This window comes from Zea mays, chromosome 1 (assembly GCF_902167145.1).
Source record: "Zea mays cultivar B73 chromosome 1, Zm-B73-REFERENCE-NAM-5.0, whole genome shotgun sequence".
Taxonomy (NCBI): Eukaryota; Viridiplantae; Streptophyta; class Magnoliopsida; order Poales; family Poaceae; genus Zea; species Zea mays.
Window position 1 is genome coordinate 185754615 of NC_050096.1, and position 23666 is coordinate 185778280.

Below are 23666 nucleotides of genomic sequence, written 5' to 3' on the forward strand. Positions count from 1 at the left end.
CACAAAACCAATGTACTAAGACTTAGAAACATACCTTTTCTCTTGATTTGCACTTTGTCCATCCATGGGCATAGATTCACATTTAAGCACTTGTGTTGGCACTCAATCACCAAAATACTTAGAAATGGCCCAAGGGCACATTTCCCTTTCAAAGACTCACACACTCCCTGAAGAAGAGGGGGAAGATAAAAGTGGACTGCAGAGTGCCAAGGATAGCTATAGAAGATGTCAGGGATGCTGAAGAAGAGCAGGCAGTGAACTCGTTTCGGGAGGTTTTGTTTGCTAGGGACTTGCTACTAGTCAAGCATGATAATTACCACACGATGCTTAGGTTGAGATCTGACACCTGAGGAAATATGCTCATATTGTTATTTTCAGCTATATAATGTTAGTTGTTGATTTTCAGTTCTGTGTTGTAGATTTTTAAAAGCGAGGAAGTTCGATTTTGAAAAAGCAGCACAGATGTGGGCGAACATGCTGCAGTGGAGAAAGGAGTTCGGTACAGACACAATTTTTGAAGTAGGATGTTGTCTACTCTAGAAAGTTGATCTCAAAGTTATATGAAACTCTGCTGATATATAGATGTATTTACATGCACTCTATGGCTTCTAAGATTGTTCATCATATGATTTTGCAAAACTATGCCATGCCTTTTAACAGTAGCTTACTGTACTCGTTGAAGGATTTTGAATTTCATGAACTAGAGGAGGTCCTGCAATATTATCCTCATGGTTACCATGGGGTTGACAAGGAAGGAAGGCCTGTCTACATTGAGTTGCTTGGGAAAGTTGAACCCAACAAGCTTATACAAATCACAACAGTTGAGCGCTATATTAAGTATCATGTACATGAGTTTGAGAGAGCTTTCCGGGAGCAATTCCCCGCATGCTCAATTTCTGCCAAAAGACATAGATACTACAACGACGATATTGGATGTCCACGGTGTGGTATGTTCGTTGTCTAAATTGTTTTGTTAACATTACTTATCTTGATTCTTGAAAGAGATACACACAATAAAATTAAAGAGAAGAGTACTCACTGCTTTCCTTTGCAATATTATCCCTATAAATTCATTTGCAAGAGTCTTCTTTTTAACATCGTTATTGTGCATGCCAGGTGTATCTTATAGTTCAGATATGAGGTTACAACATTACTTTTGCTATCAATTTCAGTTCGTACAAGATAGTTTGCCATGATAAACAAGCAAACTTTGGTTAAATTTGCAATTATCAGAAGTCTCCAAAATACAGATACTGTTTAAACCATCTCTGTAATTTGATTGCTTAGGATGTTTTAGTGTTTGTGGTAAAATTGACCCTTGGAGAGAAAAAGGACCAACTCTTGTTTTCCAATCCCTGTATCCCACTTCAACTAGATATCTAAATCACACCTACTCCTTTTAGAAAAGCCTATGCAGTGGATTTAGTTCTGGTATTTTATTTACTTTCCAAATGCGTGGATGTAAATCCATCGATCCAAAAAAGAACCATCTATGGAATTCTGGAGGTTAAGATCATCTGAACTATTGATGCAGGCATAATTGCATTTTATCTTTGTTGCTTCATTTGTTTTCTATAAGCACGATGTAGTTTGAAAAAACTCAGATATCTAACATGACATTTTCCTTTTCTGTTCTTTGTTATAGGGCTGCAAAAACTTTAGCAAGATTGCAAGGGATTTGGTGCGTTGTATGCAAAAAAATAGATGGTGACTATTATCCTGAGGTTAGCCTCAGTATAGAGATGATTGAATGTAGCTTGGTTTGAAACCATTCTTATCGAAGAGATTTTTCTGTACTAACTATTAAGGAGGCATTGTAGACTTCCCCCGCCCCTATCCAACGCCCCCGCTACCGCACGCCTGCCAGCCCCGCGAAACTCGTCGCAACCGAACGCCCCCAAATATAAGATCCGATCAGATATGTGTCGATGCTCATCCCAGCGTACTCCCGTTGCAACGCACGGGCACACACCTAGTAATATAATAAGTATGTAATAAATCTAGTCGCGCTATTAGCGCGAGCCACCATTCTAGTTTTGTATATGAGGAATGAGGATATGCAAAAATATCCTCTCTCACCTTGAATGCATATCGTGTGAAGTCACTGATAGATAGGTGTACTTAGATCACCAGCACCTACACTCATATGATAAATGAGCTGCCTTCTAACTTATTTTACATCTCGCATGCACTGCTATGCGACAACATAAATACACATTTACATCATGATTTTACCAAAGCCCGTTGGGGTCAGTCATACACCAAAATGAGACAAGCAGACAACACACCATGTTACAACAAAAGCCCACTAGACACTCATATCGAAAACGCCCACCACAATTCACGCCCCTATGGACACGAAACCCCTGCATTGTAGGCCAAGCCAAGGACGACAGGAACAACACATGCAGTGGCGTCTTCCCGAGGAGACGAAAACGTTCACGTCTTCATGAGCAACCGGTGAACTGGTGTCCATTGAATGAAACTAGAACATGAGGCGAGGGAGAGGGAAGCGAAAGCCTAGTTAATTGTATCATCAACAAATGGTATGACTCATTTGTTTGAAGAATAGCAGCTCCCCAAACCACTGTAGTTTATTGGTGGCAGTGTGCTCCTGGTAAAAAGTAGCAAATCTTTCAATAAACTAAAACTATGGGCTATGGTGTTACCGATTAAATGTGATACTTCCAAATATCAAGTGCTGCACATAGTTGGTTACTGTGATCACATAGCAATCTAAACGAATTCCATAATTCACTAGTCTACTTTTTTACTCTGCAATTGAAAAAACACATGTGAATAGAGCTGGGATTTTTTTGCAATTGAAATATCATATGGCTGTTATTATTTACTTTATTAAGATCATTATCCCTTGGTTCAAACATCTCCAGAGGTAACCTAAGCCAAAACCTGAGAAAGAAGCAGAAGAAAAAACAATCCGACATAAGCAAACGTGAACATATGTAAAGTACCAGAATTAGGAGTGGGCGAGGAGGACATTACATGCATATTGGTCAGTCCTTGCAAAATTTGATTCAAAGCTCTAGCACAATTGGCAGAAGAAGATCTCCTGTGGGCAGGCAGAACACTTCTGCAAGTGTGGCAAAATTTAAAATTTCTTCAAAATTCAAATTTCCTGGAGGGTTGTATTTTCCAAAGTTCACTCGGCCGGGTGTAGAATTAATCCCAGATGAGGTTGCTGGTGCCAATGTCCCAGAAGTAATCACAGTTTAATTTTTCCTACTTGTGGACAATCAGCAAAATATAACCCAAGCTCAAGTAGTACCAGCAGGCTAACTGCTTTGTTTTTCCACACTAAACTTAAAGTAAAAAATGTAATGGAAATTTCTTTGTCTGGTATACCTGGGGTTAGGGATTTCCAGTCATAGTTTGTTGACCCTATATAAACATCATTTTTATCTGATATCCAAACTTTTGCATGCACAATGCCACTCTCTTTGTCAAATTCAGGAGCAAATCCAGAGCACTGCAAAATCCTGAAATGATCCATCGGGAGCGAGCAGTCGGGGTGGAGGAGAGCAGGGCGGTGGAGACAGCCGTGAGGGAGAAGGTTAAGGGAGGGGAGGCGAACGGGGATATTAAATTCAAGTGTCAGACTGAATTATTGCATGATTTTGATCTGAAGGCTTTCTTGCTACAAGAACATAAATTGAAAAAAATCCACACCAATTGGCAATATGCACAGACTGGGCAAATGCCTAACAAAATTAGTTGTAGGCAATTCAGAAGTAGTTTTCATTGTCAGAAATATTAACATGGATATGTGATAGGCATAAAGCATGGGAGAGACAAGCACATCATACATGCCAAGTCTCGTATAAAATTTAACTACCAATATAGAGGTCCTATCTAGTTACATCCTGGCCTAGCCAATAAAAATCAGGCTACCGTCATAACAAACTGCATCTTGGCGTAGTCAATAAAATCCGGCATAACAAATCAGGCTATTGAACATGTATAAAAGTCTAGCATAACAAATTAGGCTATTGAACTACAGTTCCTATATACTTTAGAACCAATATTGACACTGAGTAGTAAGTAATATCTTTAGTATGTCACCCAAAAAATCAATCCTTGCTGGAAAACAAAGTTCCCTTAAACTACACCAAGAAAGCAAGCAGACAAGCTTCTTGATTTGTTTCACACAAAAGATATAGAACGCCCTACATATCATGCTTCGGCTCAAAGCATGTTGTTGGATCAGAAGGTATTCTCTAGCTAGTAATTTGAGCAGTGAGCTAAATCTCAATACAACTACGTTAGATCAATACCTATTTTCCTATAGAATGATACATGTAGATATGATGAGTGCTTGTGCGGGGTAGTTAAGATTGGCCTTAGCCCAAGGAAGGGTACGACAGCCGACTAACTGTAGCACACAAAATTTTAATGCAGACCAGAACTATATGCAAGATTTCAACCCAAATCATTTCATAGTCAAACATTTTGGGAGTTATAGCAGGTTGCTTGTTATTTACTTTTAAGTCGTCAGAATTTATTTTTTTTGTATTAAATTGTACGAAAAGAATTTATTTCAGTTACATCAAGTAATACAAGTTCATTAGTAATTTCATACAAAAGAGGTCAACCATCCCTCTTAGGTGAAACACGTGGCCTGCGAAAGGCGGAGAGAAAAGGAACACCCAACGAGTTTTAATATAAGAAATGTAGCAAAATAACTTAGTTGTTCTCAATGGAGAAGGGGAGAAAATTTGTACAAATGCTAGGAATTTTGTGCAGTAATATTTTTAGGACTTCTTTGATTTAAATCATGACAATTTAACTGAAAGCAGTAACTAAAGTCTTATTTGAAATTCTGTAAAAAGAAATATACTGCAATGGCTTCGGATACTCGATGGCCTCATGAAGCATGGATGCCTTGTCAATCTGCAGATCAAGAAAGCACAACAGCAGAAACATATTTTTTAAGCTCATACCCAGAACGAACACAACCCCTACTAGGAGTGAAAACAGGTGGGGTACCGAATACGGATACTGATTCAGGACCATTTTACGGATACATATATGTATATTTTTTATGCAGGACGAATATGAATACTACCCGGATAAATACCTGGTAAATACTCAGGGACTGGCGGGCGGATACGGGTACCTCGCTACCGGGTATCTGGTACCTTTTCACCGGCCTAGTGTTTCACGGTTTCAATATTTGACACTTTGCATTGCCAGTCCATATGCGGTCATGTGTGGCCCATGGCAGAAGCATGAGGCTGAGGCCCGTTGATAATTGTTAATTGGAGATTTGGAGTATGCGGGACGCACTCACGCACAGACCCACGATCCAGTAATCCAGTTCCAGTTCCATTGATTTCCCTCGGCGTGATCGGGCGCTAGGGCAAGGACAAGGCGCCGCCGCAGGCCTCGCCGCACTGGCACTGTAGACTGCACCGACGCGTCCAAGCCAAGCGACAGCTCACCGACTTCCGTGCAAGTCTGCAGCCAGGCGCCGCCGCGTCGTAGGACCGTGCCACTTCGACCGCGCCACATCGCAGGCTGCAAGCCAGTCGTCACTGCTCCTATCACGGTGTAGTTCGGCTCAGGATCCAGGCATCATCGCCCCTGCCACACCGTGTCGTCCGGTCCCAGCTCGCCGTCACCCGAGGCGCTCTTCACCCGCGCTCGCACGATGCAGCCGCCCCACGCCAGCAGGTCCGGTCCTAGCTCATCGCCACCGGTCGTCGTCGCCGGCTCATCGTCATCGGCTCCGACGGCTCATCAGCAACAACCGGAGGCGCCTCACGCTCGAACTCTACCGCCGTGGCCCCGTTTTGCAGCTCCTCGCTCTCTTCTAAGGTATTGTTGCTTTCTATTTTCTTATGTATTTGATTAGCATAGTTTATAATTAACTTTGTTCTTATCTTTGTGATGGACAATAACAACACCATGGATGTGGATAATATTTGTGACATTGACAACAATGTGTCGAATGAAAATGAGATACATGGTATTGGGGGGATGTTAATGGCAACTGCAATGACCACATGGAGGAGGAGGATCATGTTCTTGCACCTACTGATAGTGAGGTGAATGTCATTAGCCAAAAAGTTGTTTGTGGAAAAAACAAATCCATAGATGGAGACAATCCTGTGGTGAAACGACTACTAGCAACCAAGTCAACTAGTACCTCTACAAGCAAGTTTATGGCATCTATATTTAAATCAGCAAGGTCAAACAAGAGCACAGATTTAGTGTCTCAACCTCAAGTTCCTAAAGGTGTCCTTTTTACTTTGTTTGTTTCATTTTCAAGTGAATGCAAATGTATATTAACATTTCAGTTTTTTTTGTTATAGTTGCACAAGATGCAAGTGCGAGCGCAAGTGAAAATGCAAGCATATATAGCTGCAAGTGTCCAAATAAGCACTGAGGATGATTGTGATGAAGAATTAGATGTCAAGAAAAAGAAACTTACTTCATGGGTTTGGGAGTATTTTACAAGGTATGATGTAGAAGTGGAGGAAAATGATGGTTCCATTGGTAAGCAAAAGTGGGCAAAATGCAAAAAAATGTCCACATAAAGCTAAGGCCGATAGTTCAAATGGCACAAAGGATTTTAGTAACCATTTAAAGTTGAGGAGTCAACATTTAGCTCTGGTGGACGTGTGGTAGATGCCTTCCGTTCGAAGCTTAAACCTGAAATTATAGAAGCCTTAGTTTCTACTAAGGATTGGAAGCTTGCTTCAGAGAAAGGTTTCATTTTCTTGTACATGTGTTATTGTATTTCTTGTAAATGATGATGATGGCTACTAATAAGTTTTATTGTTCTATATTGATTTTCAGATTTGGAGGGTGAAATAAAAACTATAAGTGAAGTTATGAATGATGTGGAGGTCGACGATGATGTTGCGACTTGAGATTTTTAAGCAAGCATGGATTGCTTTAGAGAAAGGTTTCATTTTCTTGTACATGTGTTCTTGGATTTCTCTATTACTAAATGATGATGATGGCTACTAATATATTTTGTTGTTCTCTATTGATTTTAGGTTTCGAGTGTGAAATAAAAACTATAATTGAAGCTATGAATGTCATGGAGTTGGATGATGATGTTGGGACTTGAGATCTTCAAGCAAGCATGGATTGCTTGCACTATCTTATGTCATTTAAAAACCATCTTTTATTGTAATAGTCTATCGTGTTGAACTGTCTTGTGCTATATTAGACTCTTGTGTGATGTGAACTTATTCCTATTATATTTGAACTAATGTATGGTGTGAACTTATTGCTATACTGTGTTGGTCTATGTAATGCTATTGTATGATGTTAACTTATTTCTATATTATTATGTTGGACCATTGTGTTGTATGATGTGAATTTATTGCTATATTGTTATGTTAGAGTACTATGTTGTATGATGTAAACTTGCCATATTGTCATGTTGGACCAACTGAAATGTAGCATATGGTAATCAATGTATGCATTATTCGATAAGTACTTGTTATCCACATGTATCCGGCCACGCAATATCTGTATTCGTTCCTTATTCGCCCGAATAAATACCCGGTCCCTGTATCTGTATCCGTCCTGTTTGTAACTATTCGTATCCGATCTCGTATTCGATTGAAATACATTAGGGTAGGATACAAGATGACCTACTATCTGTCCGTATCTGCCCATTTTCACCCCTAACCCCTACAACATTTGATTCATGACGGGGGAGGCTCTTCTCGATTTCCACTGACCTTGTTTGAGTTCGGTATCAAGCTCTACAACGCCTTCATCTTCTCCTTGATCTTGCTCCTCCTCTGCACCTAAAAGGCAACCAGACAAAAGCGACTATAAATTTGATAAGTCATATATAATTGAGAACATTGCAAAATAATTTTCCATGACAGTGATCAACCACAGTGTAGAGGATGCGTACTCAAATTACCAGCTAGTTAACAATTATTCTCTAAAGGTTAATAGCTTCTCTAAATGGGAACATCTGAGGAGCTACAATCTTATAAGTAGCCTAATAAAAAATGTTCTGAACCAGAAAAAGGATATCATACTTATCATTATTTTCTTGCCAAAGAGCACCAATAGATTTTTTGGGTATTTCTATCAATATTAAATTGTATCATGCTAGTAGCTCAACACAATCAGACAAGATATTGATGGACATGGTTACAAACAACATCACACAAGCCTTGCTGACAGAGCCCCCAACATATATTTCATAAGGACCTTCTTTTGCAGTAAGCTTAGCAGTAGCTTTCAAGGCATGATAATACATAGTCTAAAAAATATCCTTGTTTAATTAACTGTTGGGTTTAAGATAAAAATAACACATTTCATATTAGGAAAGTAAAAAATGAATAGCCAAAATTTTCAGCTTGAAAAATAACCTCTGGCGGGCTATATGAGTATTTAGTCATGTCATTTGGATTGACCAATGCTCCTGCCTACTTTATGTACTTGATGAACTCAGTCTTTATGCCAGAACTGGACCGATTTGTCATGGTATTCATCAACGACATACTAGTCTACTCTGAGTGCGAAAAGAAGCATGAAGAGCATTTGAGAATCGTGCTAACTAGACTCAGGGAGCACAAATTGTATGCCAAGTTTAGTAAGTGTAACTTCTGGGTAAAGGAAGTGTAATTTCTAGGGCACATCTTGTCAGAAAATGGGATATCAGTGGACCCAAGTAAAATTCAACAAGTAATGGAATGGAAGGCGCCTACCTCAGTTTCAGAAATAAGAAGTTTCCTAGGATTAGCCGGATATTATCGTCGCTTCATACCAGATTTCTCAAAGATCGCCAAACCTATGACTCAACTGCTGAAGAAGGACCGTAAGATCGCTTGGACAACGGAGTGTGAAACAACTTTTCGTACCTTACGAACGTTGTTGACCACAACACCTATCTTGGCTCAACCAGACATTGAGAAACCCTTTGATGTGTTTTGTGACGCATCAGGGATTGGACTTGGTTGTGTTCTTATGCAAGATGGCAAGGTGATTGCTTATGCATCACGCCAACTAAGGAAGCACGAAGTTAATTACCCAACACATGATTTGGAACTTGCCGCCGTAGTCCATGCATTGAAAATTTGGAGGCACTACCTACTTGGGAATGTGTGTAATATCTTCACAGATCACAAAAGTCTAAAGTACATCTTCACCCAACCAAGCTTAACATGAGGCAACACAGATGCCTCGAGTTGATCAAGGACTACAACTTACAAGTGCACTATCATCCGGGGAAAGCTAATGTTGTGGCTGACGCTTTGAGACAGAAGTCAGATTGTCACAGTCTTCAACCACTCCTAGAGAATGGATTTAACTTGTTACACCCGACAGTGCTACTCAACATTCTAGTTCGTTGCTCACTGGACGATCAGATCATCCAAACGCAGACGTCCGATAAAGGTATATTCACATCAAGGAAAGGATGAAGAGCAAACCCAATAGCCGCTTCAAGCTTGATGAAAGAGGTATACTGTGGTTTGATGAGCGTCTGGTCGTACCAAAGGATCAAGAGCTCCAAACCAAAATCTTGGATGAAGCTCACCAATCCAAACTATCGATTCATCCCAGAAACAACAAAATATACTGTGATCTGAAATCAAAATTTTGGTGGACTAAGATGAAGAAAGAGATTACAGCGTATGTTGCGAGATGTGATAATAGTTGCAGAGTCAAGTCTATCCACATGAAGCCAGCTGGCCTATTGCAGTCGTTATCTGTGACTAAATGGAAATGGGAGGAAATCAGTATTGCTTTTATTACTGGACTTCCTATTACTCCAAGGGGCAATGACTCAATATGGGTGATTGTGGATCGACTCACCAAATCAGCTCACTTTCTGCCTGTCAAGGCTACATACCAACCACCAAAGTATGCAGACATTTATATCACAGAAATTGTTCGGTTACATGGAATTCCGAGAACCATCATGTCAGACCGTGGGACACAATTCACCGCTCACTTTTGGGAACAACTGCTGAACGGTTTGGGGACTAAGCTCGTGCATAGCTCAGCTTATCACCCTCAAACATCAGGGCAAACTGAAAGGATAAATCAGATCCTCGAAGACATGCTAAGAGCCTTTGTGCTATCATCGAAAGGATCATGGGAATCATGGCTACCATTGACCGAGTTTTCCTACAGCAACAACTACCAAAGCAGCATCAAGATGGCTCCATTCAAAGCGCTGTATGGAAGAAGATGTAGAACGCCTCTCAATTGGGTCAAAGCCAGAGAATGAATGTTCTTTGGCAACGACTTAATAGCCGAAGCCGAAGAGAAGGTTCGAGTTATTCGTCAGAATATGGAAACAACGTAATACCGCTAGAAGAGTTATGCTGACCAAAGATGAAGACCACTGACGTTTCAAGTCGGAGATTTCGTGTATCTTAAAGTATCACCAATGAAAGGCATGCAAAGATTTGTAGTAATGAAGAAGCTTGCTCCAATATATGTAGGACCTTACCAGATAATCGAAAGGAAGGGAGAAGTGGTCTACAAAATTTTGTTGTCTAAAGTCATTAGCACGATCTTTCTCGTGTTTCACATATCTCAACTGAAGAAATGTCTCATAGTACTCGAAGAGAGAGAGTAGAAATCAAAGATCTGAAGATTGGGTCAGACCTAGTGTATTAAGAAAAACCTGTCGAAGTTTTGGACATGAAAGACCGAATTACAAGGAATAGTACGTTCAAGACGTACAAAGTTCTGTGGAGTCACCACGACTAGCGTGATGCGATCTAGGAGATGGATGCCTATCTGCGAGAAGTTTATCCTGGCTTTTACCAAAAATGGTTAGTAATCTTAAAATCTCGAGGCAAGATTCCTTTAAGGGGGGAGGATTGTAACACTCCTGGTGTTTAGCATACTCATTCATTGCATGTGCATCATGAAAGCATTATCATGAGCATCATCAATCATTCTGTCACTTACATCGAAATCTTAAATTGTCACCAATGGTTGTGAAGTGAAACCCTTGCTTGCACCATTAGAAGACCTAGTTCTCATAGACATAGACTATCATAGAGTGCTAGTGTATGAGTAAATTCACCTAAATAATTTAGATATATAACGACAGATCTTTTAACTTTTGAGTTCATGTAATGGTAGTTTCTTAAACTATATGTGATGATGTGATTTGGTGAATGTTGTGCTTGATAAAGGAAGTTCCTTCAAAAATAAAAACTTAGAGGCAAGCATTTGACGTATGAAACTGTTAATTTCAAGAGCTCAAATCCCAAAAGAAATGAAGCTTAATCAAGGATAAAAGGTCAGGAAATGGTTAAAGAAATGGGAACAACCCTGATTTTTCTAAGTCTATTCTCGTACCTCTTTTAAAACTCCAGCACGTTCAAATAGAAATAATCTTCAAATCACATTGCCCCAATTATAGAAGTTGTAGATAATTACATAGGGCATGCCCTGTAAAAAGTTGGTAAACTTTTGAATCTGTTTGACATGTTTTGACACAGTTAGACGGTCGGTTTCCACTTTTTTGTGCCGTGCTGACAAACCAAAGTTTGGAGGCATGTAATTCAAAATCTAGCAACTGAACCACCCTAATCCCTATAGAAAAATTGTAGTCGGTAGAGAGGGGAGAAAAACGGTTGAAGCGGGTGACGCTTTGAGCTCCCCGTTTTGTCTCACTCGCGCCTGCAAGTGCCGCAGACCGCGTTCGCCAAGTGGCGCGCGTGTGGACGCGTGGAGCTCGCGCCCGAGCGCGTGCGTTGCGTTCTCCTCGGGTGCACGCCTCGTCCGCGCCGTGCCTAGCTGCTTAGGCCGAAGTGGGCGCGCCTTGCCTCGCCAGCGCTCATTTCCTCCACTCTCACTCGCCCTCACACTCTCGCCTCGCTCGCTCCTTCCACCCACCAACGCCGTTCGCCATGACCGACGCGAGCTGAGCTCGTGGTCGCACTCCCACTGCCCGCCATTGCCCAAACCAAGCCCTGCAACCGCTTCATAGTCTCGTGCGCCCGTCTCAGTGTAACTCCCAAAATCACATTTTGGTGATTTATAGAAATCTCCAAAATATTTGAGATAAAATGATTTCTAATATTAGGTTCATTCCTTTATAAAGTATATCTCTCTAAAATAAACAAATAATAATAATTAGAGTTTGGTATTCCAAAACTTAAATTCACATCTTCAAACTAAAGGTTGGAACAATAAATAAAAGAAAGACTTTAATTCTATCTATTATAGATTATATAATTAAAGTACTCCTTAAAAATATTTGAAATAAATGTTTCATGGAAAAGATTATATATTAATATTCATTTTGAGTAACTCTTACTTTGATCACATATTCAAATATAATGTCCTCCTAAAGCAAATAATGTGTGGGTTGCATAATTGAAACAAGTTGCATAATAAATGAATAAATTAATTAATATAAATTATATCTGCATCTTGTTGGAGTTTTGTTTGTGCATTTAAATATTGTTAGGATTTCAATGTCCCACTTAAAATTTGATTTTGAAACTAGAAAACAAAATCCAAATTGAAAAAAGAATAAAGGAAAAAAGAGAGAATAGAATCCCATGAACCCACTCGTCGGTCATGGCTTGGGCTGGACAGTATTCTAGCGCCCATACCATCCTGATGATATGACGACGGTAGCTAGGGGTGGAAATGAGCCGTCGCTCACGCAACGAGCCGAGCTCGGCTCAGACATCTGGCGAGCTCGGAAAAGCGGCTCGGCTCGCTTCGGGCTTGCGAGCCGGCTCGCCGAGCCAACGAGTCTAGACATAAATGTAAATCTGTTCTCTAAATTATAATATAAAATCTCAAAAATATTTTAAATAACATATTTTAAATTAGTAAAATAGATATATCACTAATATAATATAGAAAATAGATTATTTTTGTATAGTAACCTCAAATAACATAAATTATTGTCTACTCGTTACTAATATTATATGCTGCTTAAGATTTTATGTAACAAATTGTTGTTGGGTCGAGACACGAGCCAGCTCATGAGCTGCATCGAGTCGAGCTGAGCTGGCTCGCTCTTTTCATGAGCTACAAAAACAGGCTCGGCTCGGGCTCGGGCTCGTTCTGAACGTCGAGCCGAGCCGAGCTGCTACGAGCTCGAGCCATCTCGTCGAGCTCGAGCTTTTTTTCTAGCCCTAACGGTAGCAAACATTTCTCTCATTCATTATTTCATTACCGACATCTGGGCCCACATACAAGCTGCACTACGAATTGATTTTGCGCACGTTCCGGGATATGGACTCGACCGGTTGGTTTGCCTAGAGTCCGTCGACCCCCTATCTCGTCCAGGTATAAATATTGGCCAGGTGCCTCCTCGTTTCGTCCGCATGGTAATTCGATGGACCCAAAACCACATCACCATGAGGAGCACCGTGCCACAGACTAGAGATCGGGAAGAGAAGGTTGTCGTCGAGCAAGTAGGAGAGGGAGAGAGAAAGCATGAAGGGCTTCACCTCGCGAGAGCTTCGTCACCACGTTTTTGCTCGTCGATCGGATCTACGTTCATCGTCAATCTGCGAAAAAACCGAGATGTCCAACAGCAACCACGTTTTCAGTTCGTCGATCGGATCTGCGTTCATCGTCAATCTGCGAAAAAACCGAGATGTCCAACAGCAGTGTGAGATCGAAGTGTTTGATTGAAAGGTAAATTAATAGTACGTTAATTGTCTTTCTCACATGATAGGCTTCACGCTTTCCGTCTAATAGATAACGATCATCATAGGCCCTTTTACACGCAAGACTGTCATGCAGCATAAATTTAATGGTACGTACAATTATGATAACTTGGCAATAGCTAGGTCATGCATTTGTAAACAAACCTTTTCCACTGTTATATTACCTATTTCTGTGCAGCCCTACTAATTTATTAAAAATGTGATATCTTTTAGGTCAAATAATTTATTTTAATCTGTCTAAGTTTTGTTAGGTTCATATTAATTTCTGCGTACTTAATAATAACATTATTTTAATTATGCCACATGGTTTAATTAATTAGTAATTAATCAATTACTTGTTTAATTAATGGTAATTAGATAGATAATCTAGTTAATCTAATTTATTGTTCTAACCTACGCATTTTATAAATAACTGTTAATGATTAATATCAACTCAAATAATTTAATTTAACACCTACTTAGTTTAAATATCGTTGGAGGCCTTTGTCTTCCGAAGGTACTCAAAAACATGATTAACAATATTTCAAAAACATGATTAACAATGTTTCCCAAGTGTAATATATGTACAGGAACCTTCGGACTCGGGATGAAGCTGTTCACAATATGAAAAGCATGGCCGGGACGAAAGTCGAACCAGCTCCGAAGCTACGCGCGAGGAAGCTTCGGCTCAGTTGCAGAAAACGAACCGACTTAAAGAGAAAAATGCTATCTAGTCCTCGATAGATTGTCCTTATATCAATAGTAAACATGAAGGGCATGAATGTAATTTTACACAGGCTGCGCCCTGTGCCTATAAATAGATGAACAGTACTCCCGTACTGTTGACGCTGACTTGTATTCATTTGTGTGTCACGCTTGGACTTTTACCTTCTGTCAAGCCGAAGGTACAAATGTAATTCAATATTGTTTCTGTTTATTCATGTTAATATAAAGAAGACGTATTAATAATGTCATATGATTATTCATATTGTCTCTTATATTTCATATGCTTTTTCTTTCATTAACACATACTGTGATAATGAAGGTATGTCCTTCATAACCTTCGTCCGAAGATCATTATATCCTAAGGGAAATAATGCTTCGAAGGACGAAGAACCTTTAATCATTAACATTTGTGTTGCCTTGTTCTTAATTCATAGCATTTGAGGACAAGTCCCCAACAAATGTGATATCTGTTAGATCGCATCTATTTGATTTATTGCGACTAAAATACCGTTTTATCCATAAATTCTTCGTTTTAACTCCGATTTTAATGATTCTCGAACCTACGATCTCGTAGCCCCATGTAGAATATTATTATGCAGTTATTTTCTCATGTTTGGTGTATTGTTATTTTTATGTACTTGTTGCGTATTTGTATGTATTGCTACGAGTAGCAGCGAGGTTACAAGAATCTGAAGACCAAGTTCGTACCTAGGAATCTTGAGTCTAAGATAAGTTGTGCCCTTGATCACTCTTCTTTACCTAATAATGTTCCGGTTAATCACTGTGACATACTCAGGTTAATTTGATGGGACCTAATAGGTTTCCCTAAATTTGTTTATCCCACACCTTTTTTATCACTGAACTTTTGGGTAGTATGTGCTATTGCTCTACTTGGTTTTGGGATTAATGTTACATTTGAATTATGATCATGTTCCGATTATGTTGTTGTTTTAATTATTGTTCATGACAAGATCATTGTGTTAATTGGAACACAGAGCTTAACTTGAGATATTCGTGCTACCACAAGGGTGGAATGTGACGCCCTTGGCTGACTAATTAGGAAAGCTAGTGGAGGACTACCTTACCCAAAAGAGGCAAGGGAGGTAGAGGAGCTGCGTATAGAGAGGTTCTCAGGTCAATCATGCTACGATGGCTTTTCGGATGAGGGATTCCTATATTGCCCTTCTCAGAAACCGTAGCAGGTTTTCTGAAGCTAGTGAAACTTTGTAAAGACCTCATAGTGGATCCCTAGCCATTCACCTTGGAAGTGTCTAAGGGCCTTGCAAACCCTGGCTAGACGGGATACACAACTTGTGGGTAAAGGGCGTAACCTCTGCAGAGTGAAAAACTGGTATATCAGTTGTGCTCACGGTCAAGAGCGACTCGGGACTCTCACATGATTAACTTATGGAACTAAACTTAATCTATCATATGCATTGCATTGTGGGTGTTATTATTAACTGTGATATCTTATTTAATTGGGTTGGTATCTACTTATACTTAGTAACTGCTAATAAAATTTTGACCAACTTTAAAAGCAATGCTCAGCTTTAACCATCTCCTTTGGTAAGCCTTACACTTTACATGAGCCGCACTGTAAGTGAGCTCATGCACATTATTTCCCACAACTTGTTGAGCGATGAACGTATGTGAGCTCACTCTTGCTGTACTCACATCCCCCAGGTCAAGGATAGGTACCACAAGATGCGGAGCATGATGAATGCTACGATGAGTTCGTGAGAGGTCTAGGCCGTCGTCTCTTAGTCAACTATGGTTGTTGGATCGTTGTCTTCATATGATGTAATTATTTAACTATTTTGTACAGAACTCCTTTTATATAATAAAGATGTGACATTCGTTTCTGTACTATGAGTCATCATATGTGCGAGACTTGATCCTAGCACACTTGTGAGTCGCGCCCGGGTTAGGCCCCCTCAAATCCGGGTGTGACACTTGGCGCCCGTTTACTGAGCCGAAGGACGACCAGAGCACGTTGTCGACGTCTCAGCACATTGGTTCCCGCCGGTGCGCGTGGACTGGACGTCTCCATTCGCGACCCTTTGAGCCAAGAACATCGTCGAGTTCGCCGTCGACCACCGCTACTTCCTGACCCCACCTCGATTCGTCTTGTTGCCGGTAAGCCGTCGACCGAGTGCGTCTTCTCTCCCTCTTTCTCCCTCTGTTCTAAGGAAGAAGACAGAATCTCGCGCGCGAAGGGTTTTTCTGTGAACTGTCATAGACACGGTAAATAGTAACCGAGGACCCTGTGATAACAGTCTGCAGATAGTTGGAACCCATGGGGCTAACATGCAAAGTGGTTTTCTGTTTTCATTTTCGTTTTTTGATTTAAAACTCAGAGAGCCCTGGAAAATTTGTAACTCGATTTTTTGAACTCGAAAAATGGTGAGACAAATTTTGTAGGACTCCTCTGAGTCAGATCTAAGGTTTAAAAATGTTGCATGTCAAGATTTAAATGTTTTTGTACACGGTTTGGATTTAAATATGAAAACCGAGTTTCTTTATAAGTGATAAAATAAATAAACCCGCCAGAAAAATAGAAGTTCAATTTTTAACAGGTTCCTTTAGTTATCGTCTACCTGTGATAAATAATTTGGGGGGTATGTTATGTTGATTAATTATTGATTATGAATTAAAGGGATAAGTTGCTGATTACTTAGAAATTTGAAAATAAATTGCAAAACCTCTAATATTGTTGTGAAACTTTTTGTAAACAAATTATGTGTCATTAACCACATTTGGAATTAATTTGAACCAGCAATCATGTAGAGAATTTTTGGATAATAATTTAAAAACAGAAAAGTCTAATTTCTTTAGTAAACCATAGAAAAAGATTTATAGAGGAAATGTCTGTGAAAATTTTTATAACATATTGTTAGGCCAAGTAGAGTATGGGAAAAATATGGTAGTGACTGTTCGACTAGTTTAGTATTGGAAAGTAGATTAATTTAGTTTCTACACCATTTATTGTTATTCTTATGCAGTTAAAAGCATGGGTCCGAAACCATTGAAATTTCTGTTGTAAAGAATGATAGTGAAATATTATCTGCTAGAATTTTTGTAGTACATTTTGAAGTAATCAAATGGTAGTCTCGCTATAAGTCCAACTAAATGGTATATCAAAAGTCTAGGTAATTAAGAGAGATTCTAGTTCAATAATAAGTTAGTCCGAAATGATTTAGAGGCTTCTTACTGTTGAGATAATTAGAGTTAACAAATCCCTTTCTCTAAGAAGTAACTAACCTCTAAAAGAAAAGGAGGCTTAATAAAGAATATAACTTAGTGTGTCTAAACCTATAGGTGTAAGGTAATTCGAAATGCTTTATAACATAACTTATGCGAAGTTGTGTGGGGTCCTTGAACAATAGTTAGGACCAACCAAGAAAAGACAGACTGCATGTTCTTGGACGATGTAGACTATCTTGTAGAAACCCGTATGTAATGGATCGATTTTGACATATGTATACATTACATGCACCCATACGCATCATACATCTCTTGCACGAAGCATCATGTATCCTCATACTGCATCCATACATCATACATGATCATAGGAGGAAGTATCAGTGGGGATTGTCGAAGAGCTACCAGGAATTCTCGTGGAAGAGGGTGAAACCAAAGCTAAAGCTCAGGAGTGTCCTGACCACCGCCCTAGTTCCTTCGAGAAAGGCGAGCCCGACATCTAACTTCCTATATTTGCAATACTTTAATTTATTCACTGCCTACCTATATTGTTGCATTAGGTATAGGAGTTGATTGAAACCAATTGCTGCATATAACCTTGATCTATTGTTTACCTTATCCTTGTCACCTATTTAAAGTAAGCACACTTAAATGCTTAGGCCTGCTTAGACGGTAGAAGTCGGGTGATTTCTTGTCACCTGCGAGATATAGGTGATTTCTTATGCTTGATTGGGAGAAGGCTTTGGTAATATCCACGATGGAAATAAAGGTTTAAGATGAGATTGGGCGAACTCTTATGGGTGCCTTGTAGGCCATGGTGATCCCACCTGTGTCGATTAAGGACCGTACCGTTGTGGTCCCTCAAGTCATGTTGAATTTATGCCTATACACTTAGCTGACCGGATAACTCGTTTCGACCGTGAAGCGAGAACACCATTCCAGCCGGATTCGACCTTGCGGTGCACCTACTGGCGTGGTTGAGGAGTGACGAGGACACGACGAGATGACCCATGGTGGATGGTATGTCCTAACCCTCTGGTAGTTGGGCGGTCCCTGGGTACGGTGGCATTGTGGAATCTGAGATGTGCAGCAAGGCTGCTACTGGAATGAGTGCAGTGGTGATTGTATCTCACGAATTAATGTGGGTACGATTTGTGTTAGGAGTACCCACCAGCTGGTTAGGAATCGATTCGAATCGCCATCGCTCCTGGATAGTGAGCACTTGACTTGAGCTATCTCATTGTAGTAAGAACTACACTTTATAAGATTTGTTGAAAAGGATATGAAATGGTGTTAATCTCAAATATGCCTAAGGGACATGATAGCTTGATGTGATAACTTTGATCCAACTCTCTCAACTTGATCATTCACTAAAGTGGTAATTAAGTGATATTAAAATACTTAGAGAATCAGGTGCAAAACCTAGTCTGCAGCAAAGTAGGTATTAATTCTGACCTGCTAAAATGGAGTAATTAAAATGGTAATTCCCCTTAAGTTGTTAATAACTTATGTAATTTCCATTACTCTTGAAAAGCAAAGAGCCAACTCCAGATATAGCTTTGCATACTCCTTGAAGTCTTTTACTTTCTTATTTTCTGGTTTTGGACGGGTCAGTCTACCTGAGTACATTTTAGTACTTAGGGTGCTATTCCCAATGATTTGTTGTAGATGGTCAGATGTATTATGGGTACTGCGAGCTCTGCTTATACCCGGCTATGGGAGATGACTAAGCCTAGGACAGGGCTCTCCCAATTCTCGTCTCATGCTTTTGGTGGGGTGACATACCTAATGTTGCCACAGTATTTCGAAAACCCCGCAGGTGTTGTGGGTGCTAGTTAAATAAATGCTTCCTCTAAACTTGTCACTTCGGTGAATGCTACTTGGAGTTATTTGGGGGCCTGCGTGCCACCTTTATTGTAATAAATTTATATACTCCGATCTATGTTAAAAACTATGTGGAATATTGTAACACTTGATGCAGTGATTGTCAGTTCATTACGATCTTGGTTGCGAAGGAAAAGTTTGAGATCCTTCGCAATTTTACTAGACCCTGGGTTTATATGTGCTCAAGTGTGAGATAATCACTGCGGGGCAAGTGGTTTGCATACTTGATCTCTTATAAATCTGGTAGAGTCGCCGCATGGCCGCCACCAAAAAACCAAGAATGTGACATATGGCAAGGAAACATATGTGGGTTGAGGGGTACGAGCCTCTGGTTGATGATCAATGGCCACATAACCCCCATTTTTGTCGAAAATAGCCAAGAACGACCATTTTCTATAATAACGAAGGCTATCACCTACGGATTTTGACTAAGAAATGGTCTCCACCAAAAATCCAAGAATGTGACCTTTGGCAAGGATACATATGTGGGGTGAGGTGTACGAGCCTCTGGTCGATGATCAATGGCTAACAACCACCATTTTTGTCGGAAATAGCCATGATGGACCATTTTCAATAATACCGAAGGCTAACACCTATGGATTTAGACCAAGAATTGATCTCCACCAGAAATCCAATATTGTGACCTATGGCAATGAAACATATGTGGGGTGAGGTGTACGAGCATCTAGTCGATGATCAGTGGCCACACAACCCCCATTTTTGACGAAAATAGCTATGAACAACCATTTTCAATAATACCGAAGGCTAACACCTACGAATTTTTACCAAGAAATGGTCTCCACCAGAAAACCAAGAATGTGACCTATGGCAAGGAAACATATGTTGGTTGAGGTGTACGAGCTTCAAGTCCATGATCAATGGCCACACAACCCCCATTTTTGACGAGAATAGCTATGAATGACCATTTTCAATAATACCGTGGGCTCACAACTATGATTTTTTTACCAAGAAATGGTCTCCACCAAAAAACCAAGAATGTGACATATGGCAAGGAAACATATGTGGGTTGAGGTGTACGTCCCTCTAGTAGATGATCAATGGCCACACAACCCCCATTTTTTGTCGAAAATAGTCATGAACGATCATTTTCTATAATAACAAAGGCTAACACCTACAGATTTTGACCAATAAATGGTTGTTGGGGCGAAGGCGAAGACGCTACCCTTCGCTCTAGGCCTTCGCCATCTCGCTGCACCATCGGAGGCAAGATGACGGCATGGACCACCCTCCGTCCTCCTCACCGCAAGACGAAGGCCTCCGACGAAGGCCTACAGCGAAGTCTTCTCATCCCGCGTCCTCACCCAACCTGGAGGCCCACGTGGGATTCGACCCATTGTAACAGGCCCCGCACGGAGAAGCGTGTTACGGGCCCGATTTGTAATAGCTTTTCTGTAATGACAGTCTGTAACCCTCCCTTATGGGAATATTCTGGGGATAATCCAGGTGCCTGAGGGCATAAACGTCCTTGGGTCAAGACGTTGGGCACTCGGGCACCTATAAATACCCCCGTACAGTGCCCTTGAGAGGCTGGATTAACAGAGCAATTGCCATCTCGAGTTAAACCTTGTTCGCATTCTCTCTATTCCCCCATTGACGAAGCAGCGAAGGCAGCGCTGCTAGCCGAGAAAAAGGGCAAGGCTCTTGCAGACACCACCCACCAAGAAGCCTACGAAGACGACGCACTCAGTAAGAGACAGCGCAACGACTAACCAACTCCCGATGGCACCCTCCGCACCTACAGCTCCGGAGGACAGCCACAAGAACCACCCCTAGGCTTCGCTCCACTAGAGGGCGAGGACGCCACAGAGGATGGCGAAGTCATTGACATCTCAGTAGAAGAACAGCTACAGCTGCGGGCCCTGCGCATCAAGAACCGCAACCTCCAGAAGCAGAAAGAAATCCTCGAGGCCAAGCGCCAACGTGTCTCTGCGCAAGCCAAGGTGCGCCAGATGATACGAGACGAGGAGCAGAGGGCTCAGGAACTCGAGCAAGAGATTGCGCTCATGCAGCGCGAAGGCCAACATGACCTGTAGCATGCCCCCTCCAAAAGCGCGCGCCAGTCGGAGGCCTATTCATTCCTCAGCGCGGACCCTTCATCCCGCATGCTGCAGCTTTCCAAGGCATCAACTACCTTGATGAGCGGAGCCCCCTGGCACCGCAACTGCAAGTGTCACCATGGCCCGCCAACTTCAGGGTAGGGACCTACCCCAAGTACAACGACAGCACTGACCTAGCACAGTACATCATGAGCTATCAAGTCGCCATCGCATCATCCGGAGGGGACGACGCCACGATGGCCAAGTCTTTCATCATCGCCCTTGAGGGTCCGGCCTTGACCTGGTACACCAGGTTGCCCCCATTGTCCATCGACTCCTGGAGAAGTCTCCGGGACAAGTTTCTGCTCAACTTCCAAGGGTACCACCCAGACACCGATGCCTTGGCTGAACTGTCACTCTGCAAACAGCTGGAGAAAGAAACCCTACAGGAGTACTACTGCAAGTTCCTGACTCTCAAGTCACAACTGCCCTCGGTCGACGACCAAATTGCCATACACTACGCCATCAGTGGCCTTCGGGCTGGCGTCCTGTACAGTCACTGCATCAGGGACCCACCCAAAAACCTCCAAGAACTCTATCAGTTGTTCAAAAAGTACGCCAGATCCGAAGAGCTCCACCAGCACAAGGTCGAGTCTCAAAGAAAGCCTAAGGACCCCCCTCAGTCCAGCCGAACATGGACAAGACCTTCGCAGTTAGACTCCGGTTGGGACAGCCACAGTCTGCAGCAGGTGCATAACATTGCCAACCAGCACCCCGCCGGCGAGGCCCCTCGCCGTCAAGATTATCCCCCACAGGGCCGCGACAATGGCACGCGTGGTCGGGGCCGAGGACGGGCGCAGTAGCCGCGCAGATTTTACTGCCTGTTTCACGGCGAAGACTGCACGCATCCAACGAGGGATTGCCCGGAAACGAAGGCCACCAAGGACAGGATGTCTCGGGCACAACCCGCCGACAACCCAAGAGTTGTCGCGCACACATATCAACACCACCTCCCACAACCATACAACCACGCCCCCGCCCAGCATCTACCCAACCACGCATACCAACACCACCAGGAGGTACAAGTCATACCACCCCACTCCCGCCTCCGCATCAGCCAAACATCCACCACCAAAATCACCCCCAAGCACCAAAACAGGAAGACTTCGCTAATCAGCCGTATCGCGGAGTCATTCACATGATCACTGGAGGGTCCAGCGTCCACTTCGACATGAAGCGACAAAAGAGGGACCACTACCGAAGCATCAACCACATCGCCATCACCGGCCCAGTCGTGCAAACGAAGTGGTCCCATGTGCCGCTGACCTTCGACGCCAGAGGTGTTGATCTGCGCAGCGCACCCCACGTTGACGCCATGGTAATCAACTGCAGTGTGGCAGACCGGGACCTGCACAAAGTCTTAGTTGACAACGGCAGCCAGGCGGACATCATTTTCCTCCACGCCTTTGATCGCATGGGCATCAGCCATAGTTTACTCAAGCCTTCGGATAATCCCCTATATGGCTTCAGTGGCAAGGGCACCTTCCCTGTGGGCAAGATAGAGCTACCCCTGTCCTTAGGCGTAGCGCCCAATGCGCAAAGCGAACAGATCACCTTTGACATCATTGACATGGTCTACCCCTACAATGCCATAATGGGTCGAGGCTCTATCAACAACTTTGAAGCAGCCATCCATGGATTATACCTCTGCATGAAAATTCCTGGTCCGCAAGGCGTAATAACGGTGTACGGAAACCAGCAGACTGCGCGTAACATTGAGAGAGACTTCGTTCCCGGTCAACAGAACGTACACTGCCTTACGACGCAGCGCAAAGTCCCCGAGGCTACCCGCCCAGCCGCCAACGAGCATGAAAAGGCACAGCTGTAGAGCAACGGCGGAACTAAGACAGTTCCCCTTGACCCGGCAATGCCCAAGCAAACGGTCATCATAAGCGAAGACCTGACTTCACAAGACAAGGAGAAACTCATCTCCTGTCTCTCCAGAAATAAGGACGTCTTCGCCTGGTCTGCCCTTGACCTGGTCGGAGTCAGTCGTACCGTCATCGAGCACAGTATGGGCATCGACCCTTCGGTGCGCCCAAAGAAGCAGCAGTTGTGCAAAATGTCCAATGAAAAAACAAAAGCCGCCAAAGTCGAAGTA

At 42.1% G+C, this 23666-nt stretch overlaps 1 protein-coding gene and 1 long non-coding RNA gene across 2 annotated transcripts; both read left to right on the forward strand.

Annotated features, from left to right (window-relative positions):
- Positions 1-238: 238 nt before the first annotated feature.
- Positions 239-1756, forward strand: LOC109943708 (phosphatidylinositol/phosphatidylcholine transfer protein SFH6). Its single transcript, XM_020547205.2, has 4 exons — positions 239-331; positions 420-519; positions 683-947; positions 1646-1756. Exons 1-4 carry the CDS (start codon positions 324-326, stop codon positions 1660-1662), a joined length of 390 nt encoding a protein of 129 aa, XP_020402794.1. The 5' UTR covers positions 239-323; the 3' UTR covers positions 1663-1756.
- A 3551-nt stretch (positions 1757-5307) lies between these two features.
- Positions 5308-7341, forward strand: LOC109943473 (uncharacterized). The gene is made up of 4 exons (XR_002266282.2): positions 5308-6255; positions 6333-6729; positions 6820-6928; positions 7023-7341. It is a non-coding gene; the product is annotated as an uncharacterized lncRNA (long non-coding RNA).
- The last annotated feature ends 16325 nt before the right edge of the window (positions 7342-23666 follow it).

Excerpts from the sequence above, each read along its gene's own strand:
- LOC109943708 (XM_020547205.2), top strand. Across the intron at positions 520-682 it reads GTACAGACACAATTTTTGAA|GATTTTGAATTTCATGAACT; the intron begins GTAGGATGTTGT and ends TACTCGTTGAAG.